General features: G+C 32.4%; 1 protein-coding gene across 3 annotated transcripts; it reads left to right on the forward strand.

Moving 5' to 3' along the window:
* The first annotated feature begins 12,949 nt into the window (after positions 1-12,949).
* Positions 12,950-25,466, forward strand: LOC126771113 (uncharacterized). Of its 3 annotated transcripts, XM_050490846.1 has the most exons (13): positions 12,968-13,205; positions 13,572-13,715; positions 13,857-14,450; positions 15,469-15,720; positions 16,568-16,765; positions 17,012-17,089; positions 17,180-17,293; positions 17,841-18,082; positions 18,521-18,639; positions 19,018-19,063; positions 22,608-22,679; positions 23,580-23,692; positions 25,186-25,466. In XM_050490846.1, exons 2-12 carry the CDS (start codon positions 13,626-13,628, stop codon positions 23,644-23,646), a joined length of 1,872 nt encoding a protein of 623 aa, XP_050346803.1. In that variant the 5' UTR covers positions 12,968-13,205; positions 13,572-13,625; the 3' UTR covers positions 23,647-23,692; positions 25,186-25,466. The 3 variants fall into 3 exon arrangements, with proteins under 3 accessions (XP_050346800.1, XP_050346803.1, XP_050346799.1); XM_050490843.1 differs by lacking the exon at positions 19,018-19,063 and having other exon boundaries at positions 12,950-12,982; XM_050490842.1 differs by lacking the exon at positions 19,018-19,063 and having other exon boundaries at positions 25,186-25,465.
* The last annotated feature ends 289 nt before the right edge of the window (positions 25,467-25,755 follow it).

The raw sequence follows: 25,755 nt of genomic DNA on the forward strand, positions 1-25,755 counted from the left end.
TTCCGAGTTAAAATAAGGTTATTAAAGTAGAAAAATATTTTTCAGCCATTCCGGCTATTTTTTTACCACGTATCTACGTTACAACGACATATTTTTTCGCGTATTTTACTGTAAATATATGTATTTTTTGGAATACAAATATGCACTTATCCAAAACAAGGTCTCCAAACCAGCACGTATGAAATAAAACTTTTTAAACTGTCAGACTTTTTATTGCGTTTACGATATTTAAATCAAAATAAAATAGGAATGCAAATATAAAGTTTCTTGTAAAAAAAGATCATATAGCCGATAACTTCAATCTAATGTCTTCTAACGATTTAAAAGTCGCTGGTACACTCCTGGACTCTTAAGCTTTCGTTATCCCCGAGAGATAGGAATATTAGTATTTTATTTAAGACAAGTTTCACTCGCGTATAACATAAATAAATCACTAAGAGCAGACTTATAATATTTCAGTATATACAACATTTTTAGTTTTATTTTCGTTGGATATTAGAATTTATTGTTTTTCGCCGCACTTGGAACTACATAGAAAGGTACAATACAATTGGCCATCATAAAAACATAAATTCCCTTAAATCTATTCCGACATACTTGAATGTCTTTCCCTGTGCTTTATTTATTGTGACCGCCAACAATACCTTTACATGATATTGAGCCCTTTTAAAACTGAAAGCTAAATCTGTGTATTTCAAAAATAAAGACTTATTATGAACTAACCGACTAAGTACCTTAAAAATAATAAAAAAAATATATATATGCAGCGACGGAACCAAATATCGATGTAACATATAAACTTTAACTTACAAAGTTATTTACAAACTGAAAACAGATATTTAAGTATGAGTATTTTCAAACAACCTACTGAACTACCTATTAAAATATGTCAAAACTATAAAAGTAGTTAAAAACTGTCTATGATCTTATCTCAATATCTTTTATAAGAATTAAAGCATTATTTTAGAACAAATTTGATTACCGTACAAACGGTATGGTATGATATGGTATAGTGAGTCAATCTTAAAAGATAGACAAATGCTATCACGGACTTTTTTAGAACTTCACATGAAGAATAATTCCATCATACATGATTATTGTGTAACTTTAACCGTTTACATAGCGCACGCAACGGTAGCTCTCAAGAGGAATAAATTTTTCCAGTTTTTACAAATATTTTCATTGATGCTCCGCTTAAATATTTAATATTTACAATACTCAAATATTTCTACTACCACTACCAACTTCTAAAATTAACGCGAACTACCAGTTTCTAAAAATAACGCGTTCAACCAAACAAACTTTTTAGTTTTATAATATTAGTAATAGATAAATAAAGTTTTCAGTGAGTTAAATAGTTTTGCTTAATCTGAATATTATGGAATATAAAAATATATTTGTGCACTTGGTCATTTACAGCTTTAACAACGACGTAGATGCCTCCGTCAGGCATCTAAGCTACAGCTCGACCTACAGATCGTAGATCAACCCATTTAGGTCATCATCATAATTATCCCACATTAATCCACTGCTAGACATAAACCTCCTCACCGGCGCGCCAATTCTCCCGGTCCTGTGCTAATCGCATCCAATGAGCACCCGATATTTTTCCAACCTCGTCTGACCATCGAGCGGGTGGTCTACCCACTGGCCTTTTCGCTTTACTAGCTCACCACTCCGTGACTACTTTAATCCATCATCCGTCTTCCCGTCTTGCCAAGTGTCCAACCGATCTCCACTTTAACCTCGTGATACGCTTTCCGGGGTCTCTATAAAATATATTAAGTCAAATTACAGGCATCACTGTAAGTTCACTGATGAAAAAAACTCCGTAATACTACCGTAATACTTTTTTCTAAACAGAATCACATTTTATGCTTCTTACTTTAAAATCACAGACTTCCATAAAACCTTTTATCCTTTACCTATACTTATGCGCGAGCGAAGCCACGGGCTTGTTAAATATATAATATCGAAAAATAAAAGAAATGCGTATTACATATATTGCTATATTTTTTTAATCCGTAATATGTACAGTTTTTTTTAATAAGCTACCCTAACATAACAAAATATATTACAAATGAATACAAACAGAGGTTTATCAGGTCCCTGTTACCAGGGAGTACCGTGTATTTCCGAACTCAATGCTATAGACAACAGGCGGCAATCAGCGTAAGAGCGTTTAACCGATGTATGTCAAGTATAAGATGAACTGTATTTAATATAATTTATCATATAGCTCTTTGAGCTCAACTTACATTAGAAATTTCTAAATCTCTGAAGCTGTCCATTTTTTAACTTTGTTTTGTTCCTATAAACTTTCAATCATCATCATTTTACAGACTATCATTTATAGGTAGCTAAAGTTTCAGCCAATTAACTTGACAGTTATTTTATAGCTTTTTTTCGATATGTTTCTTTAAATTGACATAACTTTTTTATTTATTTGCCGATTGAAATAAAATAAACACTAAATTTTAAGTGAAGTTTGCCACAATATTGCGTTGATAAAGGCCTCCGAAATTAGTTTTACTCATATATGTTCCATGTACGGATAACGAGCAGTTACATTTTTATTAAATATATAGATAGGTATAGATCTAGTACTATTTAGACAATAGAAATAAGCGCGAAAACTGTCACACTTGGAGCATATTTCCTAGTTCACATTACCATATAAAAACGTAATAGTGTGGCACATCAATAAAATATTATTTATTTAATAAAACGCAGACTTTCTTTACTGAATTTTGCAATCATATTAAAACACCGCTCTATTTTGCTCCTGTTAAGATAGAAAAAATCTTCACACATATCTATGTAAACTACTTGCTTTGATATCCATATGAAGGAAATATATTTTCACCAAACTAGATATTGACTCTACTATTGAAGATTTATGTGAATAACATTTTTGTTGTTTGAAATTAGAATTGACTTATTAAAAAAAACAAGTTATTTTTTATCAAAAAAGATTTTGTATATAAAAATGATTTTAGAACTTATATACTACTAGAGTGCGCCTGGGGCATCGCCCGCATGTTAAGTAATAGAAGAAATGTTGGTGTGGGGGAGAGGGGTTATAAAAAAGTAACTTATGTCATTCCTCGGGGCTCAATCTTGCTCCTTACCTAATTTCATCAAAATCGATTTAGTGTTCTAGCCGTGAAAATGTATCAGACAGAGTTTTTCTCTTAGAGATAGACTTTCGAATTTATAATATTATTATAGATTTAAATCTTATTATAATTTTCATTAAAAATATGATAATTTTACACGTACTTTTGAATCAATGTCAATTATGCTGAATAGAAATTGATGGGTTACTCTTTTAGAACAAAATCTGTTTAAAATTATATTACACACTTAATATTTATACGATCCAAGTATAAATCAATCCAGTCATTTTGTCAGATATATATTTCATTCTAAAACAGAGTAGGATTGCAAACAGAGGCTTACTTATAAGATTATTTTTACTAAAAAAATTAGGTTTGTTTTGTGGTAGTTCAAGTAGACTGCCAAATTTATTAAAATTGCGTATACTTCACCCTAAGATTAATTATTATTGACCTTCTGAAGACTAAGTGATTATTTTTATTCCCAGTATTAAATTAATGATTATTTTTATGTATAGACGAACGGATACGGAGGGACGGATATGGATCAAGGAGAAACGTTGGAATAAATTTTATTATAACATATGGATTATATATTATATTCTAAATTATACTGATGTAACGAGAAACAAAAGATTTAGAATGATGTAGAAACAAAAAAAAATGTGACCAGCGCGGCAAATTCGGCATTGTAAAACATTGAAATTATGGTTTAATTAATTATTAAAATAAATTATATATGTATAACAACCGCCCCTCCCCTGCTTCTTTCTTATTATTTTAACAATATATATAGTATACGGTCAACTCAAGGGTGAAGATAATAGTCTCGAAGAGGGCAAATGACGCCATGTCGATCTCTTATCGCCATTATTTTTTATATCAAAAAATCATTTAAGCATTTCATTTGTTATTATTTTATTGTTAAGTTAGGAATGACCTATGCTTATTACATTCAATGTTTATTATCAAATGATTTTTTATGTGAAAAATAATGGCGATAATATAGTATATAATATAGATAATATAGATAAATATAGTAATATATATAATATATTTAAGTGGGTATCCGACGTCACTTATTTTACTCCTCGCTTCTCCTCAAAAAGGAAGAGGCCTTAGCCCAGCAGTGGGACATTAACAGGATCTTACTGTACTGTTACTGTAGTAATACTCGCCGCTTGCCAGGGAACAACTGAACTTCTTTCTCTTCTGAGATGTCCACGCAGGCCCGAATGGGCCTTGGGGTAACTGTTCAGGGCGATGGCCCCCTTCAGTGGTGGCAACGCCGTCTGCAACTACAGTCGGTTTATTGGGCAGGGTCATGTCCATGGTATCCAGTCCAGGGGGGGGGGGGGTTCATTGTAGTAGACGGGGACAGCTTATAGGTGAGACCGGTGTGCTTATGTGGTTTCTGTCGAATCTAGATCTCCAAGCGCGTCGGACATAGTCGCGCTGAGGTCTGTGGCAAGTCGATCGACGTCCGCTGGGGACTCCTCTCTATAGGACGGCGAGTGCTTAATTAGATGTTCGGCAAAGTATCGCCAGTTCTGGCGATGTTTCGGAAAAGGTAATCTCATTATCATCGGCGCGGTCTTCAGCGTCAAGAGAACTATTTGGCGGTCGGAAATGAGGTGATCATCCATTACATCGATCGACGGTGCGGCGGGCAGGCCGTGAGTGACTGCAATGTCGATGACGTCTGGCATCTACCCGTACGACCCGTACCGAGCAGCACAAATGCTGGCATTTGTAGGTATCTAGGTAGTGCGTCGGGACCTCTGGTCCTAGCACCTCGTAGCTGAGGCGGTCTGCATCATCCAGAAAGCGTCTGCCGCCCGTATTTACAATGCTCGAATTTCACGCCGTGTGTTTCGCATTGAAGTCTCCAGCAATAACCGTGGGCAGCGGTTAGTCTAGCAGAGTGTGGACGTCTACTACTGCGGGTCGGTTTTGTGGAGGCTTGTAAAAGGCGAACACGTGGGAGAGCTGGTGGTCGATGCAGATCACCACGCCCAGGGCGCACGACGTCTGCAATTGTGGTACTGGCAGCAGTTGGTGGATGATCTTCCGACGGACCAAGACTGCTAAACCCCGATAAGCAGTCCCGGTCGGCGAGGTCTGGTCCTCCCGGTAGACATAGTATCCGGAAACCTGCAACTTGTCTACTGGTCTAAAGTGAGTCTCGCTGATCAGGCCGATGTCCACTCGACGCTGGGAAAGCAGGCTCTTGAAAAGACGGGCTTTTTGTGAGGAGAACCCGTCGGCGTTCCAGAATGCAATGCGGAGTTCACCCAGCACAGAGCTCCATTATGCATTTCAGGATCAGCGGGGTTATGTCACGCTGCTCCTGGATGGCCAACTGAACTTCTACACTTGTTTCCACTCTTTTATATTGAATGTCGGATGAGTCAAATTAGTGTTTTATTAATATTATCCAATTTACATAGTTTATAAAAATTCTAAAATCATATCATTTATTTGTATGGATATAAATTATTATATATTATTTAATGTAATTTACCTATTTATTAAGTTAACTAAATTAATACATGTATTAAAATTTATCTATTGTTATATTTATCTATCTATCACATGCAGGTCCTGAAATTGCCAAATATTGCCAATCATGGGATGTACTCGTAAAATATACATACAAACATATGTATATCACGTTTGCCTGTAATAATACTGGCTCAATTACCCTTAAATCTGGATACAGATACGCAGAGTATTAATGTTTGTCAATTAAATAAAATTTTGTATCTGCCCAGATTAGCTAGAATTACAAACTGCTACTGTATAAATACCAACCTGTGCATGCAATGCACTAAAAAAATAAATATATATAATATTTTTGATTTGCATTGATCAAATGCTATCAGATATCTAACGTAAAATCGTTCTGGCACATATTTCATTTGGCAACACGTCTAGTGTAGGTCATGCCACGCTCCGAAGAGCCGCTCTCTGAGCGCAAAGTGTGCTCCGAGATCGCACCTTCCGCCTGCATGCGTGACCTCGCATTACTTTGTGCAGGTACTTATGAAAAATATACAAGAAAAATCCGCTAAAATTTTAGTGTGAATAAACCAAAAAAAGGATTAACACCTTACCTTATCCTTAGACATTGGCGCTGTAAGAAAATGTTGACCACATCGTCAATGCGCTCTCAACCGTGGAAACTAAACAGTAATGTCCTTTGTGCCTGTACACTTGCGAGATGACCTTCAAATCCGAACACGACAGTATTAAGTATTCCTGTTTTGATCAAATTCGGTTCAGTGATTTAGCCGTGAAAACGTAACAGACAGAGTTACTTTCGAATGTATATGTATTAAATTTCGAAAAATAAATGAACGATTAGTGTTTACTCTACCTGTCGATAATAAATTAATTTTCACGTTCACGCATTTCTCTTCTTCCTGAGAGAAATATAGATGTATCAATAGTTCTTAAATAAATAATCGCAAACAAGGGTGGAAGGGCCTAAGTGCGGGACATTAACAAGGGTCCAGTCCAATTTTCGTCCTGTCTACGTTGATATATTGAGGGCCGAAGTGAAGCCGCTGCGGACCTCACCACTGACCGACGACACAAATCATTTAGCTTTTTCTCTAAATGCCATTCTAATACAATTATTTATACTAGTAAAATTCGTGATTTATTTATATAAGTATTGTCGAAAGCTATTATTAATATTAAGATAGTTTTATAAACCACCCTTATCTGATCATCCACAGAGGAGCTAGAGAGTTTTGCTCGTGCGTAATGGTCATTATCATTCGAAATCGAATCAATGGAGCGCGTAGTAATACTTGAAAATAGTTACTTAAATGTTAAAGAATTATTAGAATCACACAAATAATTTTTAATTTCATAATCGATGAGTGTCCGAATTATCATTATAATTTGTTAATCTATTATATAGTCAATATAGGCTGTCAAAAGAGATGAAGCCTATTTTTTATTTAATAACTCTTTCCTGTATCAAAGGATAGTCAAGAAAACTGATATCAACATAAAAATACGACCAACAACAACCACCGTAAAAAGTTTTGAACAAGTAATATTTAAGGTTTCTTATAAGTATTTTCATATCGTCATGGTTTCCAATGTTTAAGCTTGACTGAATGTCAAATATTAAATAAAATAATTACACATTTATACAACGAAAAGTTTGAGCAAATTTTGTAAAGCTTTATTTCAATATACCGATTCATAATCAATTCTACCGTAAATATTCCTTTTTTATTTTGAATACAAATTAAATTTTCTATTTTCACGGTATTTTGTTTCTATTTCCAAGGGTAACAAATATAAAGGTAATAAGGATAGGTATCATCTTATTCATAAAGATATATATTTATAGTTAATTAACTCCATGGTAACTAAGTAAATACGAACTTATATACTGAATACTTAATTTATAATAAATATAATCTAATCTAATCACACCTATATATTTAAGCATGACGTGATTATATATATAATATAATTTATTCATTTTAATCGACCTAAAGACCCTAAAGACCTAAAGAGCTCCGACCCCATACTGAATATATTAATGTACTGGACATACAATTAAACAAAATTGAAATAAATCGACTATTCGCTTTAATTTATTTTATCTGTAGTATATTTTAGACTAAACTAGTGCGCAAAAAGAACATGTTACTAGCATGTATATAGAATTCATCGTTAACAACAAATGTATTGTCCGATTCGACACATGTATCGAATTTGGCATTAGATGAATTGTTTAAAGTGACAGATATATCAAATTTGTAATACTTATAAGTTAATTTATATTTTATAATCATTATTATTTTATTGAGATTACTTATTAAATTAAAAAATAACATGAAAAGCCACAATCGCTTGTGTGTAATGCAAGTAACCAATATACAGTTAGGATACAAAATTATGTCAACGTAAAATTATACCATTCATAAATTATCACTAAATCAGTGCTACTTACAAATAAATCAATATCAATATGACAACAGACATGTAAAATATGCAAGTAAAAACGTATCGTGTGGCTATTAAGTCGAAGCGAAACGCAATAGCCGGAAACCCCTCCAGAAGTTCACGAGCCACGAAACCAACGCTTTAAAAATTCAATGTGTACCCGACCGACCACTACGCTTGCATTTTTCGAGAGTACTAAAGTCTGCTTCGTTTATATTAAAGACCTCTATCTATTCGTTTTATCCGACGAGAAATATGCTTTCACTCTCATCATGTCTCTATTCTATGTAGAGGCTTCTCACAATATTTTGTTGAGAAACTATGAAAAGAAGTAAAGCTCGAAAATATTAGATAGAGCAATTATTCATGTACCTACACACTGGAACAGATTGTGTCCCAAACTTTTTTCACGTAAAATTTGAACAATGGGATAACTTCTGTCTGTAAAATCCATTTTGTCCATTTTTGTGACTGCTTTTTTAACTCTTATTTTGTTTGTAGACAATATAAGTTTGGTTGGCACTCGTAAATCTTAATTAAAGATGACGAGTTCAAATGTAAATGATTGAATAATAAACAATTGATTTCATGTATCCGTATACAAATTTTTTAGACAATTGAGTGATGTGAGCTGTGCGGTACGTTCAACATCATCAGAGTAATGCTGACGCTAATAATAAGTTTTATAATATCGGTAGATTTTCATATTGCTCATGATAATTATAAACTAAAGCAATTACCACCTTCGTAAAAACTACTCGCTTCACACCTATACCATTTCCCCAAGCGGAAATGAGAGCCCCGTTTAGTGACGACTCGCCAACGGACGTGACGACTAAAGCTACGAGCAGAAGCACTGTCCACTTTTCTGACCATCTTCTGAACTGTAGGTGCAATCGCATACGAGATATGTTAATGTTGATTGGCTCAAATTTCAAGGCCAGTTGACCCTGTAAAAATCTATTGGGCCAAAAGCATTTAGAATCAGAAAATAAAATTTAAGAATGATTATTTTTCTAGATTTGTATAATCAATAATTGTATTATATTATAATTATAAAATCCATTGCAAAAGTATGAAACTTAGCTACTTAATATTAATTGATTGAAATGTCAAGCTTTATGTGATGGAAAGTCTTATTAGTTAACAAAAATCCGAGTCGAATTCGGATAACCCAGGCAAGCACATGAAAATTCAGTTGTGCTTGCCTGGGTTTGAACCTACGATCGTCGGTTAAGATTCACGCGGTCTAACCACTCTCGGCTGATAAGCCTGTTTGTATAACAACAACGTTATTGGCTATCCAATTAACTCTTGGTGTCAAATATTTAGACGTTTATTGTATTCTGATGAGAAGGAGTGTTAACAAAGATAATTTTTAATATTCAATGACAGTGATCATAGATAACTGATTAGCAAAAAAAGTAGGGATTTAATACACTTATCACTGGATGGTAGAGCTTTGAGCGAGCATGTTTGTGTGTCATCACAAATTCTACCACTAAACAGCAATATTTAATAATATATTCCGAATTGAAGGGTGAGTGAGTTACCAGTGTAACTACAGGCACAAGACATAACATCATAGTTTCCTAGGTTGGTGGCGCATTGACAATTTATGGGATAGTTAAATTTTATTAGCAGTTCCTATGTCTATCAGGTGGACAACCATTTGCTAGTCTGACTACCTATTATAAAAAATAAAATAATACTACTGGTATCCACTACAAGTTATTTTATTTGACGTCATAATATTAACTAAAGAAAGTTCTTCATAGTAACATATCGTAACATCATATAATAATTTAGAATCGAAAATCTAAAGAAAACATTACCTTTGTGTATAAATTGTAATCAAACTAATAAACATGTAAAGCATACATGTGCTTTGTGCAAGCTCGTCTGGGTAGGTACCACCCACTCATCAGATATTCTACTGCAAAACAGCAATACTTGATATTGTTGTGTTCCGGTTTGAAGGGTGAGTGAGCCAGTGTAATTACAGGCACAAGGGACGTAAAATCTTAGTTCCCAAGGTTGGTGGCGCATTGGCTATAAGCGATGGATGACATTTCTTACAATGCCAATGTCTAAGGGCGTTTGGTGACCACTTACCATCAGGTGGCCCATATGCTCGTCCACCTTCCTATTCTATAAATGTATATAAAACGATTAAAAAAATAACACGTTGGTGCTTAATTCTAGGTTTAGTTTAATTACATATTTGAGGATAAATCCGTCACAACGTTACATTTGTAACAAGAAACTTTTACTTGCGAAAATAATTCCTTTGAAATGTACTACAGTAACGTAAACTGCCTCTTAAATGCCATCACGTGAACAATAAGCTGCACAGATTTTTAATGCTACGAAGAGAGGCTTACATTTACCTATGTACGATTACGGCCAAAATAGTTAATCTAATGACGAATGAAATAGGTACTGTTTCACATAAATTTAATAGTTTTTATTTAAACTTCATAAATGGTGTCAACTATAATATGTATAGTAATAAACCTGGGTATACAGTCTGTACCAAAGATCTTGACTGCGTGATTAAGCAACACGCTATAATTAATTGGCGCCATCTTATAATGCTAGACTGTAACAAATGCACTCAAACAACAGCAACTTGAAATAAGCTGTTTATAAAAATAAATTACTAAATTTTAACAATTGGAACACAAATTTAATATAAAGGCCGCATAATTTTTAAAATAACAATATATTTATTTAATATTATTTAATACTACACATGCCTAAATATTGAATTAACACGATTTTATTTTGACAAATAACGAACAAACGTTCATTCCCTTATTGATAGCTGTTAGGTTAGGTTATTGAAACAGAAGTGTTACCCTTTTGAGAGATGAATTTCGAAAAATACTTTTTTAGTACTCATTTACGTTTCAGCAATTCCTGAGTAAAATTTTGTCCTCTTAAGCCCACCGGCTCACGCTGCGCGTCAAACATTTTTTTCAGGAAAGACATTTATTTAAAAAACTAAAACTAACTTAAATTAAAAAAATAACCCTTTTCTAAATACAAGATTTGAACCAAATCGTTACAGCCATTTCCGGGACATACGATTAAAATAATTACAAGAATCGCTCATATAAGATATGTATATCTTACTCGCTTGGGTAGGTACGTACAATCAATCGTCAGATATTCTAATAAACATTAATACCTTGTACTGCTGTGATCTGATTAAAGATTAAGTGAGTTAATGAACAAGTGTCACAGGCACATTGACAAAAAATCATACGGCCTTATAATTAACATGTTTTTTATTATTGATTTTACATTTAAAAATCGAAGCTAATCTCCCACTAAGCAACGATTATAAGTAAAGCCGTTAGTTTCCATATAGCCCTATTTAGGTACGGTTTAAAAAATAGTAAATATTTCTTACAGTCAACATATAAATTACCTTGTAATTATATCGTAGACAGAGAAACAAATAGACCAAGGGGCCGTGAAACCGCGATTGAGACAGAGATACTCTGTCAATGTGTGCGAATACCGTTACCATAGTAACTGCATTCCCTGTTTTGGAAGATAAATAATTTTCAGGATTTAATTAAAACAAAATAAGGTTATTAAATTTTACTATTTAACATTTATTATATATTTTTTTAATTAAAATATTTTTTCGTTTTCCTACTACACCCAAAAACCGTTGCATTGTTTGTTTTTGTATCTGTAAACAATAGTACTTCAGCATCTTTATATGGTACTGGATTAGCATTCTCCTCAGATGTTGCAATCTAAAACATTCAATTAAATTATTAATAAAGAATGGTTGCCACATATATTTCTATGTTAACCTCTTGACTCGGAATCTAATAATATTATAAATTCATGAAGAATGTTAAATAATGTTGTCGTTACGAAATTATAAATAGGAAAACGAATAAATTAAAATAACATATTCACATATAACGAAGCACTTTAGGTTATTATTGAACTCCGTATTTATTTGTTTACATTGTCGACGAGTTGATATTTTTTATGGAAAATCGGGACATTTTTTTGCTGATGCTGGCAGCACTTTCATGATAAATAATTATAGGTTATGAATGATAAAAACTGGAAAATCCTATAATCTTCAAGATTTTAATGCAATATAAGGTTCCGTCATCCTATGGCATAAATAAATATCACTGAGAAATTATATTTAGGGACAAAGTCGTACTTACGTGAAAAGACACACCGGTAATTTTCTTCTTGCTATCGGTTTAACATGAAATAATACGACATTGCACCATTGTATAACCATCGATATAATTATAAGGATTGTTTCTCGGGAATTGTTTCTCTTTTCACTGGATTAGAATCGATTTCTAACATAAAAATAAGCGAAAATTGAAAAAAAAACACAATGAACGCACCAACTGTCAAGTTTGTTTGTGTTGTTGTCAACAAACATCAAAACTGTTTTCGCGATAAGGGTCAAAAGATTTGATAATTCTATCTCTGTCTAAACTATTTGTAACGTAATTTTCGTTCTCTTTCTTGTGTGAGAAGGACATCGTCATTGCGTCTATTAGTTTCTCTGTCTACAAATTATATATTACATTGTTGTTTTGTGGTCTTTATGCAATTGCCTGGATAAATGTAGCCATTAGCAAAAAAAAAAGTTGTGATTCGAAGATTTCTTTAAGGTAGCATTTAGTTTCAAATAATAATTGAATAGCTTTTTAGCAATAAACTATTAATTATATGTTTTAAGCTGTTAATAAAATGTAAACCAATCAGAATAACAAAATAAATGGTAGAATAAATACATATGCGAAGGTTGTACAAAGGACATGACATTTAACTATGGTTACTTTTTTGTATATGTCAACATTTTGTAATGTCGATACTCGATTGTGGAATAGGTACTACGAAAACTTGATTATTTGTTATATCGAAAAACAATATTGATTACTTTGTTAAAATACTTCAATAACTTAATTTCAAAATTATCAAAAAGTTTGCCGAAGCAAGTATCATAACAAAGTGAAAAAGAAAACGAGTTGACGGGAGTCCTTAAGCTGAACTATTTTAAAATCAATCAAATGTGATCAGTGTCATCCAAGTTAATCATTATTTCGAGGATTGGTACAAATCTCATAATAATTCATTACAACTATTAAATATTTAATAAAAAGCAACTTTAATATTAATTAAATTTGTCAAGTCTATTCAGTAAAAATTGTCATTTTTGTAATAATAATCGTCAGTTTTCATTTCATTTATTTGAGTACTGTAGGAGACTTATAAATGTAAATTTTACATTATGCTTATGTAAATTTTACATTATGATTTTATAAGCTGATATTAATAAATACAATTATTTAACTTTTCAATGAAATATAATTTTTGTTCTTGATTGTTTTCCTTTAAATTGAATTTTAAGAAATAACTTATTTATTCATGTTGTGTTCATGTCATGTTATTATTTCTATTATGATTTTTTATTTTTAGTCTTGGTAACGGCTGTGCTGTATCGCTGTAAACAAAAATTGTGTTATATTTACAATGCAAGATAATTGCCCAACTTTGGTATCTTGTAAACCCTTAAAAGCAGAATTTAATCATGTTCAAAAAATTCCAATAACATCAGAAAATGTGAGTGATCTGTTCAAGAGTAATGAATTTTACCTTATTTATGCTATTGTGTGTTAATTAAATTTGTTATATATTTGTTACCAAAATTTAAAACAAAAGTATCGTGTTTGAAAATATAATTGCAAATTATTGTCTTTGTAGCTTACCATAGGACGCGGTCTTAGCAACAATGTAGTCATAGCCTTCGTAACAATATCTCGAAACCATTGTATATTAAAAAAAAATGATGCTGATTGGATCCTTGAAGACCATAGTTCCTTTGGAATTATGATCAATGGTCATAAAATAGGCAAAGGCAATCAAAAAATAATAAAACACAATGACATCATAACATTTGAATCAACACAAGAATTTATATATAAATTTGTTTGTGAAGACAACGAACTTATGCCTTCCTCAATAAAACGAATCAAATTAGATACAACAGATACTACTTTGATCAATGATATGAAAAATAAATTTGAGGAATCACAAAATCATGCAATTAAACATATTGAAGATATAATACACAACACAAAACAAATAACAAGCACAAATATTTTATTAAAAGAACAGTTACAACAACATATGAAAAGAAAAATTAACCATCTCGAAAGTAATTATGCATGTCAAATTGAGAATTTAAAAGGCGAGCAAGATGATGTAGAAAAACAAAAGGCACTACTTATGGAAGAACGAGATGCGCAATTGGCAGTTTTAAAACAGGATATGGAAGGACAAATATTAGAACTCATGGTAAGATCATAGAGTAAAGTCGAAATATTCATGGCCTTACTTATAAACATTTGTTTAGTTAACACTGATTTCTTTCTTTCTGTTATCATTGTATTGATATTTGAAGAAGGAGTTGTTATCATTGTATTGATATTTGAAGAACTCCTTCTTTTAAATACAATTTTACTGGTGGTAGAGCTTTGTACAAGCTCATCTGGGTAGGTACCACCCACTCATCAGATATTCTACCGCAAAACAGCAGTACTTGTTATTGTTGTGTTCCGGTTTGAAGGATGAGTGAGCCAGTGTAATTACAGGCACAAGGGACATAAAATCTTAGTTCCCAAGGTTGGTGGCGCATTGGCTATGTAAGCGATGGTTGACATTTCTTACAATGCCAATGTCTAAGGGCGTTTGGTGACCACTTACCATCAGGTGGCCCATATGCTCGTCCGCATTCATATTCTATAAAAAAAAAAAAAATAGCGCAATAGAATTAACAAATACTTACTATTTATATTCTGTAATGGATGAAAATTCGTTATACAGAGGTTTTGGCTCTTACACACAGTTCTAAGGTATTTCAAAGAATTTGTTAAATCTAGGGAATCATTATATTGAGGCCCTTTTATTAAGGTTGCACTGTAATTTTTATTATTAAGAAGTAAATTGACGACAACACTAAATATATATCAAACAGTTCATCACTCTTCATATACATCTATTTTTATGGAAAATCTTAGTTTAAGCTATTCTAAAAAAAGGGGTGAAATATGTTGGTTAAATTTTAACCTTTATTTGTTATGCCTCATTTTGACCATTTTAGTTTTTATTTATATTATGCTCCCTAACTCAAAAGTAAATGCAAACAAGAGTTTGATTGTTCTTCATTGATATCTACTCTACCCATCATCTCAAAATTTTGCATACAAGTTTTGAAGGGTACAGAAAAGGACATAGAGTATCTGGCCCCCCTCTCACACCTAGGCAAAACCACGGATGGAAACTAGTTAAATATAATTTGTAATTGAATTTGTAGGAACAAATAAAAAAACACAATGAAATAGAAGCAGAACTCGTTAAGGAAAATAATTCATTAAAAGAAAAAATGTTAAAAGAAAGAGAAGAGTTTCTTTCGGAATTAAATAGAGAGAGTTCATTAAAACAGGTTATGTTGGATAAATTGGAAGCAAAAATGGTTGAACAAGAGGAAGTGAGATTAAAAGAAAAACAAGTATTTGAGGAACTTCTGAAAAATAAAACAGAGTTACTCAGATTAGAAAAAGATAAGGTAATTTTATTATAAATACTTATGACCTTAACTTGTCTGTGCAAAGTGATATATTGTTCCATGTAACAATGTATGTTTGCTGGAAAAGTGCTTAAAACTTTAAGACCCTTTATATAGGTTTTAGTCGACCAATAGCTTATTTAATAAATACTGTGATTATTTTACATTACTAATGTAAACTAATGATATACTTAAGGAGATACATAGCAAATTTTATTTTCTAGCTTTATAATTGGAACGTCTTTTTCATGATGTTTTTAAATTAATGAGAACGTCCAATGTGATATCCTTGTACCAAAGCTCAATGCATTAATTTCACAGTAAAAATATATGATATTACAACTTTGTAAAGTATAAATTTAAGTTTCAAATAATATATTGCCAGTACTATTTATCAGCTATGATTTCCATAACATGTGCGAACTGGCAGAAAATAATAACCCAATAATGGCCTCAAACCCGGTCACAAAAATACTAAATAGTACTGTTTATTGGTAGATTTGTATGGAGTGTGTGTTACATACTCGGACAAGCCTGCACAAAACCATGCCACAAAGTAACTTATATGTTACAATACAGTAACAGCCTGTGAATATCCCACTGCTTTGCTAAGGCTTCCTCTCCTTTTTTGAGGAGAAGGTTTGGAGCTCATTCCGCCATGTTGGGTTGATGGAATACACATGTGAATTTCAGTGAAACTAGATATGCAGGTTTCATCACGATGTTATCCTTCACGTTCAAGCACGAGATGAATGATAAACACAAAATAAGCACATGAAAATTCAGTGGTGCTTGCTCGGCTTTAACCCACGATCATCGCTTAAACAGTAAAATGTTATTATTATAGGAACTACATGAATTATCAGAACAGAAAAAGCAAAGGGAATGCGAATTGATGGAAAAGCTCAAGAACATTAAGAAAAATCTCCAGGAACAAGTTAAGCAAACTGAAAAACAGAAATGCGATGCTCAAAAACAACTTAATGATCAAATGGAGGAAATGAAAAAGGCTAAGAATGAGGACAAATTTAAAATGGAATTGCTGGTATACTTATTTTAATATAACTATATATAATTTCAAACTTTTATTCAACTTCACCTGGTGGGATCAAATATGACAACAGAATTTTAAATCAAGCGGTTGAGCTGAATTTTTGCACATACTTTTGATACTGGGGACAATCTTTATTTATTTGTTTGATTGTTGTGTACAGGGATTTTATCAAAGCTTATATTTTTATTTAATGAATAATTGAATATTTTCCATGTTTTAACATGCATAATTTTTTAGATGCGCGAACGAGAAGAAATTCAGAAAAGATTAATTGAAGCCCAAAAAAATTCTGAAAAATTCATTGAAGAATTGAAGGTAGTGTGTTTTATATGCTTAACTTGTCAATACATTGTTCTTAATGTAATCAATTCACTTGTTTTGAATTAAATTTCTTAAATTTTTAAGTCGAGAGTCACAGAGAGAGAGGTGGAACTGGCTGCCCTAGCAGCTGAAAGAATACAAAAGCAGGCTGAACAATCAAGCGAAGTTATAAGCTCATTGCAGGAACAATTAGAAAAGGTGAGTGCTTAAAATATATAAGTAGTCAATGGCAGGAAGAGTAGAGATAAATAAACAACTGTGACCTTGATTTGACATTACATTGTTTTTTTATATAATCTGTGGTATTCATTATGGATTTGTGAAAAATAGCATTTTGTAAATATCGGTGAAGTTATTGTCGTCGTCTTTGGAAGTAAAATTAAAGTGGAAATAAATAAATTGTATAATAAGTATTGTATTATAAATAAAAATATAACTCTTCCCCTTCCTTTTGAGGAGAAGATTTGGAGCTTATTCCACCACACTGCACCAATGCGCGTTGGTAGAATACACATGTGGCACAATTTCAATGAAATTAGACACATGCAGGTTTCCTCACGATGTTTTCCTTCACCGTCAAGAACGAGATGAATTGTAATCACAAATTAAGCTCATGAAAATTCAGTGGTGCTTGCCCGGGCTTGAACCCACGATCGTCGGTTAAGATTCATGCGTTCTAACTAGGCCATCTCGGCTTTTCTTTATATTGACTTGATTAAGTAGAAAAAAAAATTGTTTTTTGCAGGTTCGAAACCAACTTCAAAACGTCGAAAATGAAAATAAAAAATTATTGAAGGATTTGGAACCAGGCAAAGAATCAACAAACAGCAAACTCGCAGAATTTGGCGAAATAATGGAAAGTGAACTGCAGTGCGGAATATGTGCGGAACTATTCGTGACGGCGATCACGCTCAATTGCTCGCACACATTCTGTAAATATTGCATCAATTCGTGGAAAAAGAAGAAGATGGAATGTCCGATATGCCGGTAAGTATTATTATATTATAGTATTCAATTATCACTAATTGAAACTTTGAAGACTTGAAATTTTATTATACTCCATTTTATTTAAGACTTTATTAGAAGTCATCTTGGAAGAATGATTATTTAGGTTAAAATTATTGGTAAATTTTGTATTTAATAATTTAATGTAAGTTAAGTACTTCGAGTCGTAGGATGTAGAGAATAAGTACTAAACATGTCCGCTATCGAAAGGATGTAACTTTGAAGTGGCGAATAATTGACCTTAAAAATATTAATATCGATTTAAAAGTGTATCAATATTTAAACTTACAATAAGAAAACGATATTTTTTTAAATAAACTGATACAGGATTATGTAAACAAAAAATTCTCATACTAAACTATTGTTTATTTTAATATTATTAAAATATATAAGTACTTATAAAGTGATTGCTATTTCCAGTTCGTCCATAACATCGGAATGTAGAAGTTTAGTTCTCGACTCGTTTATAGAAAAAATGGTACAAAATTTAACAGAAGACATGAAGAATAAAAGGCGAGAAATGTTGAAAAGTCGAAAAGGTAATAAATTCATATTATTTTTTAAATATGTTTGTGCACAAGGCAGCTTCATAATGTGATAAAAAACGCTTAATATATATATATAAATAGTAACATTATATATATATATATATAATGTTACTATTTTATCAAACTGGTATACTATGTATGAAATATTATAAAATTTGCTAGCTATAAAGATCTATTCCGAGTTATAGATTTATTTTGACGTGAACAAATATTGTTCTGTACATTGATTCGTTTTAATTAATACTTTAAATTTCTTTATAATTATGTGCATCATATATAACGTTGCACAATAATTATGAAAAAAATAACAATATATTTTAATTGTTTTTATTCATAATGATTAATATTATGAAGCTGGTTTGTTTACAGAACTTGAATCCGAAATGACGAGTCACCTGAACACAAGTACGAATCGGTATGCTTGCTTTTACATATCTTTCTATGCTTAATTTCAATGGCGGAAGGAGTAAAGATAGATAAATAACATTGACCTTGAAAAGCCGAGATGGCCTTGTGGTTAGAACGCATGAATCTTAACCGACGATCGTGGGCTCAAACCCGGGCAAGCACCACTGAATTTTCATGTTTCACGAGATGAATTATAATCACAAATGCTTAATTTGTTTGTCGTGCCTGACAGTGAAGGAAAACATCGTGAGGAAACCTGCATGTGTCTAATTTCATTGACATTGTGCCACATGTGTATTCTACCAACCCGCATTGGAGCAGCGCGGTTGAATAAGCTTCAAACCTTCTCCTAAAAAGGGAGAGAAGGCATTAGCCCAGCAGTGGGACATTAACAGGCTGTTACTGTACTGACCTAGAAATGAAATCACATTATTGGTCGAGATTGAAGGGTAATTGAGCCAATATGACTAAATAACAAGAGAAATAACATCGTAGTTCCCAAGTTTGGTGGACTATTGGAGATTTAAGGGATTGTTAAATTTTCTTAGTGCCAATGTTTATAGTCGGTTTCGACCAGACTTAAAAAAAAATCTGAATTGAAACTTCCAAAATTACCATTAAATTAATTGTTAAAATAAAATGGGTGCCTAAAAAGAGTGCGTATATATCGATTTATTCTGGCATCTGTTAACTCTAAAAATTCAGACAAAAAAAAAGCTTTATCTTGACTGTCTCAAGTTTCTTCCACAGCGGCCGTTCTGTTGTTTCTTCTTGAAACTTTAGATTTGTGATTTAGTTAATGGAGCATGATTTGCTTGCAGTTTGTATCACCTTTTTCTTTATTGACTCTACAAAGTCTTTTATTTCGATTGCAAGTAGGTGCCTGTATTGATTGGCTTCCCTTCATAAATTTTCAAACATTATAAGTCCCTCAAAGTTACAAAAGCAGACGCCATAATATGTTCATCTGCGTGAAATTTATACAAATGCCATTTCAAAGCCACTGTTTTATGTTGGGATCAAAATTTCTTCCGATAATCCATTGACTATATCTCTTCTGCGTAGATAGCAATCCTCCTGCCTGACCGAAAATTGTCAGGAAGACTTCATTACCTACAGCTACTTAGTTATTTGATATACAGTATATTTTAAACTAAACGAAATATTACGGTGTGTGACGCATCGTCACAGGTCACTGAGTGATGTAAACTCAATTAGAGTTTCATCTGATTGATTTGTCAACTCGGACCAGGTTGACTACTGGCTTACCGCGAGGAGGATGACCCCTACGGGTCGCCGAGATGGTCCTGTGGTAAGAACGCGTGAATCTTAACCGATGATCGTGGGTTCAAACCCGGGCAAGCACCACTGAATTTTCATGTGCTTAATTTGTGATTATAATTCATCTCGTGCTTTACGGTGAAGGAAAACATCGTGAGGAAACCTGCATGTGTCTAATTTCACTGAAATTCTGCCACATGTGAATTCTACCAACCCGCATTGGAGCAGCGTGGTGGAATAAGCTCCAAACCTTCTCCTCAAAAAGAGGAGAGGAGGCCTTTAGCCCAGCAGTGGGACATTCACAGGCTGTTACGGTTACGGTAGAAATATTACGAAGGAAGGTCCGAAAGTTTGGTGGAATACAGGGAAAGCGGATAAGGATAGGTTTATTTACTTGTTATCACGGTTATTGAGAACTAATTAAAAACACACAATATACCCTATTCTATATAATATATAATATACTGGTGGTAGGGCTTTGTGCAAGCTCGTCTGGGTAGGTACCACCCACTCATCAGATATTCTACCGCAAAACAGCAATACTTGATATTGTTGTGTTCCGGTTTGAAGGGTGAGTGAGCCAGTGTAATTACATTTACATTAAATAAAACAGGCACAAGGGACATAAAATCTTAGTTCCCAAGGTTGGTGGCGCATTAGCTGTAAGCGATGGTTGACATTTCTTACAATGCCAATGTCTAAGGGCGTTTGGTGACCACTTACCATCATCAGGTGGCCCATATGCTCGTCCACCTTCCTATTCTATAAAAAAAAAAATTCCAATCGAAGTAGGAATAAAGTTAAACAAAGCTTAAATTTACAAATTGCATACGATTTTCTAATTGTTCTGTGCTGTACGCATTATGAAAAAATCTTGATTAATTTACCTTTATTTATATTACAACACTATTCCACTTAACTAGTTATAACCACATTAATTTAACTTTCAAAGTTTTGCGGACATTGAAAGCGCCATTTTTTCGCGAATCCATAGTGAATATCATAGATTGTTCAAGATCTCGACCAATCATATCGGTGACCAATGATATCGGTGTCAAAGTTGTTTATTTGGGTTTACTTCTCTTGTGGTTGGAATAGGCTATGTGTGTATACTGATAATACAAACAACGTTTTGACCTTGTGATACCGTTTGTTTAAAATTAATTAATCTAAATTGACAGTTATTTTTTATTAACACGTGCGAACTAAGTAACGGCAAAACATTGCGGTGCACCGTACACGGCACCGTGCTGCGGCACGACGCCGCACCGTACGCATGCGTCCACGCCCTTAAGCGGACTTTTACATCTACCCTCGTATAACATGAATATTTTAGTTTTAGAGTTCATATTAATTCTTAGTAGCTTATTTTTTCACAATTAACAAGTATAAATACAAATTAGATGGAAAACATTATTTATTTATTTGGATCTTCAACAGTTGTACATAACACACATTCAAATCAATTTTTACATTAACTTAAAACTAACTATGCACAACCAATTACAGGGGAACACACCATTCACAAACACAATTACAAAAATAGAATAAAAACAGAAAATAAAAATATTTAAATAAAGAACAAAAAACAAAAACAGAAACAAAAGGTAGTAACTAATTAAATTTTTAAACAAATTAACAGTTTATACTAAAAGAAACATCACATTTTTTTCATGATGAGAGCCCGTCACAACCAATGTCCAGTGTTACTGTGTTTTTTACACAATAATTATATTCTCGCGATATTCGCGATATTGGAGCATTCTGTCCAAGTTTCGTTCAAGTGCGGTCAATTTTAAAGAACGGACATGGGTTGCGAGGTGGTCTTCTAGGAACATTAATATTAAATCTACTCAACAGTCTATCGTCATCGATTTGTTCATTAAATACTTTATAAAGCAATTTCATGTCTAGTAGAGATCTTCGAATCTCCAGTGGCTTCATTTAAAAAAAAAATAGTTTGTTTTTGCAGGACTCTAGCTGATTTGAAGCTTTAAAACGAAATACCAAATGTTTAACGAGTCTCTTTTGAACACGTTCTATTCTTTCAAAATGGATCTTGTAAGCGGGGGACCACACTTGACAACAGTATTCAAGTTTACTTCGTATCAAGCTATTGTACAATTGTAGGATTGTTGATGACTTTTTGAAATCCTTAGATTGTCTTAAGATAAAGCCAATTAGAAGGAAAGAACAACAAATTTTATAAAGAAGAATAAAATTAAATAACCTATCTAGCAAAATGTACGCTATCTATTTTTTTTTTACAGACGAAGAGACTCTTCTGAAATCGATAGCGACGAACTATCACTCGAGGAGGAGGAGGGGGAGGGCCCCGATTTGTAAGTCTATATTTAAAATGTCAATATGCAAACTTCGGACGTATATAATATAATGTCTGTCTATTTGTTACTTTATTACATTTTTTTCGAACTCAAACAAAAAAAAAAATCGTATGAAATAGAATTTATAACCAATTTAATCAGGCATAGACGACTATTTAGCGTAGGTTACAATGTTAATATTTTATGAAGTATCACATTGGTACAGACTCGCAGATCAAGAAATGAACGCGATATTATACATAATATGTCAATATTTTGAAGGTGTTTAAAAAGTATGAATATATATAGATTTATTTTTCGAACCAGACTAATCTTATAATATAAAGACTGAAAAAAAACGGTTTGGCTACTAACGTATCGCAACTTAACCACTGAACCGATCGTAATGATATTTGACATAATAAGGACATTAACGTAATTACAAATTAAGGAACAAGTAAATTTAACTCGCGAGGAACAACTCGTATTTACAATAAAATAACTAACAGGAATAATATTTGTACAGGATTAATAAATCTTACGAGTTAGTCGTCTGGCTGGAACGCGTTACGAGATCGCCTGATATTTGATTTTATCATATAAAAACTTTTTAAACTCACTATATTACTATTATATGACGCTAGTTTAGGTAAATATAAATAATATCAGATAAAAAATGTTGTTGTGTTAGCTCTTAGTAATATAGTCTATATGGTTTTCTCAATGTCTTATGGATTATTATGTCGTAAGTTATCGAAAGTCGGAAAGTAGGATTTTTTTTTTCTTTAAACACATCAGCTTCACTTGCCCTGATGTGCACCGATTTTAAATTTATAGTTAATATTTCAATCCTTAAAACAATAAATGTAAAATAAATGTAAATCTCTTGTATTTATTTATGAATGTTAATAATTTTAGCGAATACTTCGATTTTTTCGATTACGGGAGTGATGGCGACTTCGACGGATCAGATTCCGACACATGATCTTAGCGCACTAAGGTTGAGATCGATGGCACCCATGTTTCGGCAGGTAAATATTTATATTTCGTTCGCAAACTGTCTATCCGTACAGCAAAGTATTTACAATGAGAATGTATAACTTGATTATTTACTAAAAAAATTTATATTAATTAAAATGTTTTTATATAAAAACATTTTTATTTAATTATTAAATAAAAATGTTGTAAATTTAATTATTAAATAAAAATGTTTTTATTATTAAAATAAAAAAAAATTTTTTGTAGTCTTTTCATTGTTACTAATCTTGATAATATATAAAGTAAGTTACGTTAAATAAAAAAAATCCATACGCTTGGGAGTTTTATATAGAACTTAATTTTACCATACGAATTCCGTACTTACATTATACATGTATAACTACTACGAGGATAGTGATTTTGTGACTTTTTGAATGTCTATATTTTTTTCATGTTTTTGCAAGCTATAACCACCGAACGCAGCGCATGCCGTGGCGGAAATAATCAAATTAATTTAAGATAGATTATTAAAATTGCCGTGGCATTTCCTACCATTTGTATTTTTTTTTTAATTTTAGATTTTTAAATGGGTTAATGAAATTGATGTTTTTCTAAACCGCAAAATCAAATTAAGGAAATTTTCGTTGTAAATACTACATGACCTTATAGCGGCTAAAAATAAGTACTAAGTAAGAAATAAAAAATTTTTAATCACGAGATAACTGGATTAATTTCACGATATTTTATGAAATATTAATTTTTTTTTTCCTATTATTAGAGTGTAGTATAGTCTCAAGGGCCTTACGACAAAATTGTTAGAACGACACACGAAGACATACAGAAATTTGAAAAAATAAGGAAACAACATTTACATGATTGATTTACACTCGTAACAGTGATGCTGAAATCAAATTGGAAATAACAGCAACTCTAAGAATCTTCGTGACGAATACATACTTCAAAAAAATATGATAACTGTTGCACTGATAACAAACCTTTAATGCTTAATCGATAAATATAACTTATTGCGTTTTATATCAGTTAGAGGTTAGAAACTTGTAAATTTCCAAGTTTATGTTTTCAAAACCGTTTGTTATAATAATGTATTTTTATTCTACATATTATATTTGAGCCGGTTGGCGTGGTTGGTAGATACTTGCCTTTCATGCCGAAGGTTGTGGGTTCGATTCCCACCCGTAACAGACATTTGTGTGCATGAACATGTCTGTTTGTCCTGAATCTGGGTGTAATTATCTATATAAGTATGTATTTACAAAAGAAAAGTAGTTTATGTAGTATATCAGTTGTCTGGTTTCCATAGCACAAGCTTTGTACAAGCTTAATTTGGGATCAGATGGCCGTGTGTGAAAAAATGTCCCAGGTTATTATTTTTATATTTACTAAATTGTACTGAAATATCGTCAACGTTCTAAAATATATATGTGTAGATGTTTATTTTTCAAACATTCGTGTCGTATTGTTTGAATACAGATCCACACTACTATTTTTTAATCCACTCAAACTATCAATCTTTAAATGATTTCAGCGGGTTGTTTCGAATGAAGTGATCGTATTGGGAGAGGAAGGCCCTCGCGTGCCCTCGACGCGCAATCGACCCACCTCTCAACGCGACTATCTTTAGATCGTATTTTATTTCATAAATGTAAAATAAATATTGTTCATAATGTGATGTTTTCTTTCATAATATCTACTATTTGCTTTCTAACTGACAAGTGTGTACCTTACGAAATCATTGACAGCCTTTGTATAATATTTAGTTTCTAAAACACACATCTAAATTACTGTCGTTGGTCGATGGCAATCGATGACGTAATAGGCGACCAATGAGCTCTCAGTATTTCGTCTGGTACTTGTTTATTAAATCAGACTTATGTTTTTAATTTGAGAAACTAGTAGCCGTGCTAGTATTAGTTAAATAGCTTAAGGTTTCGATGCGTCGTTACCATTCGATTTTCTTCGAAATTTAAAATTATTTTAGACATTATTATTCCAGTTTCACTCACGATATAAATTAGTCAGGGATGTGATCATGTGATTTGAGCGTGTCCACTGTCATAATGATCTGTCTGATCTCCACTCGAAATATATCGAACAC

The sequence above is a fragment of the Nymphalis io genome, chromosome 10, assembly GCF_905147045.1.
Source record: "Nymphalis io chromosome 10, ilAglIoxx1.1, whole genome shotgun sequence".
Classification (NCBI taxonomy): domain Eukaryota; kingdom Metazoa; phylum Arthropoda; class Insecta; order Lepidoptera; family Nymphalidae; genus Nymphalis; species Nymphalis io.

Bases quoted from the DNA above. Each gene is read 5' to 3' on its own strand.
- LOC126771113 (XM_050490843.1), top strand. From the start codon at position 13,626: ATGCAAGATAATTGCCCAACTTTGGTATCTTGTAAACCCTTAAAAGCA. The intron at 13,716-13,856 runs GTGAGTGATCTG...TTGTCTTTGTAG, and splicing joins TTCCAATAACATCAGAAAAT to CTTACCATAGGACGCGGTCT. The intron at 22,680-23,579 runs GTAAGTCTATAT...TAATAATTTTAG, and splicing joins GAGGGGGAGGGCCCCGATTT to CGAATACTTCGATTTTTTCG.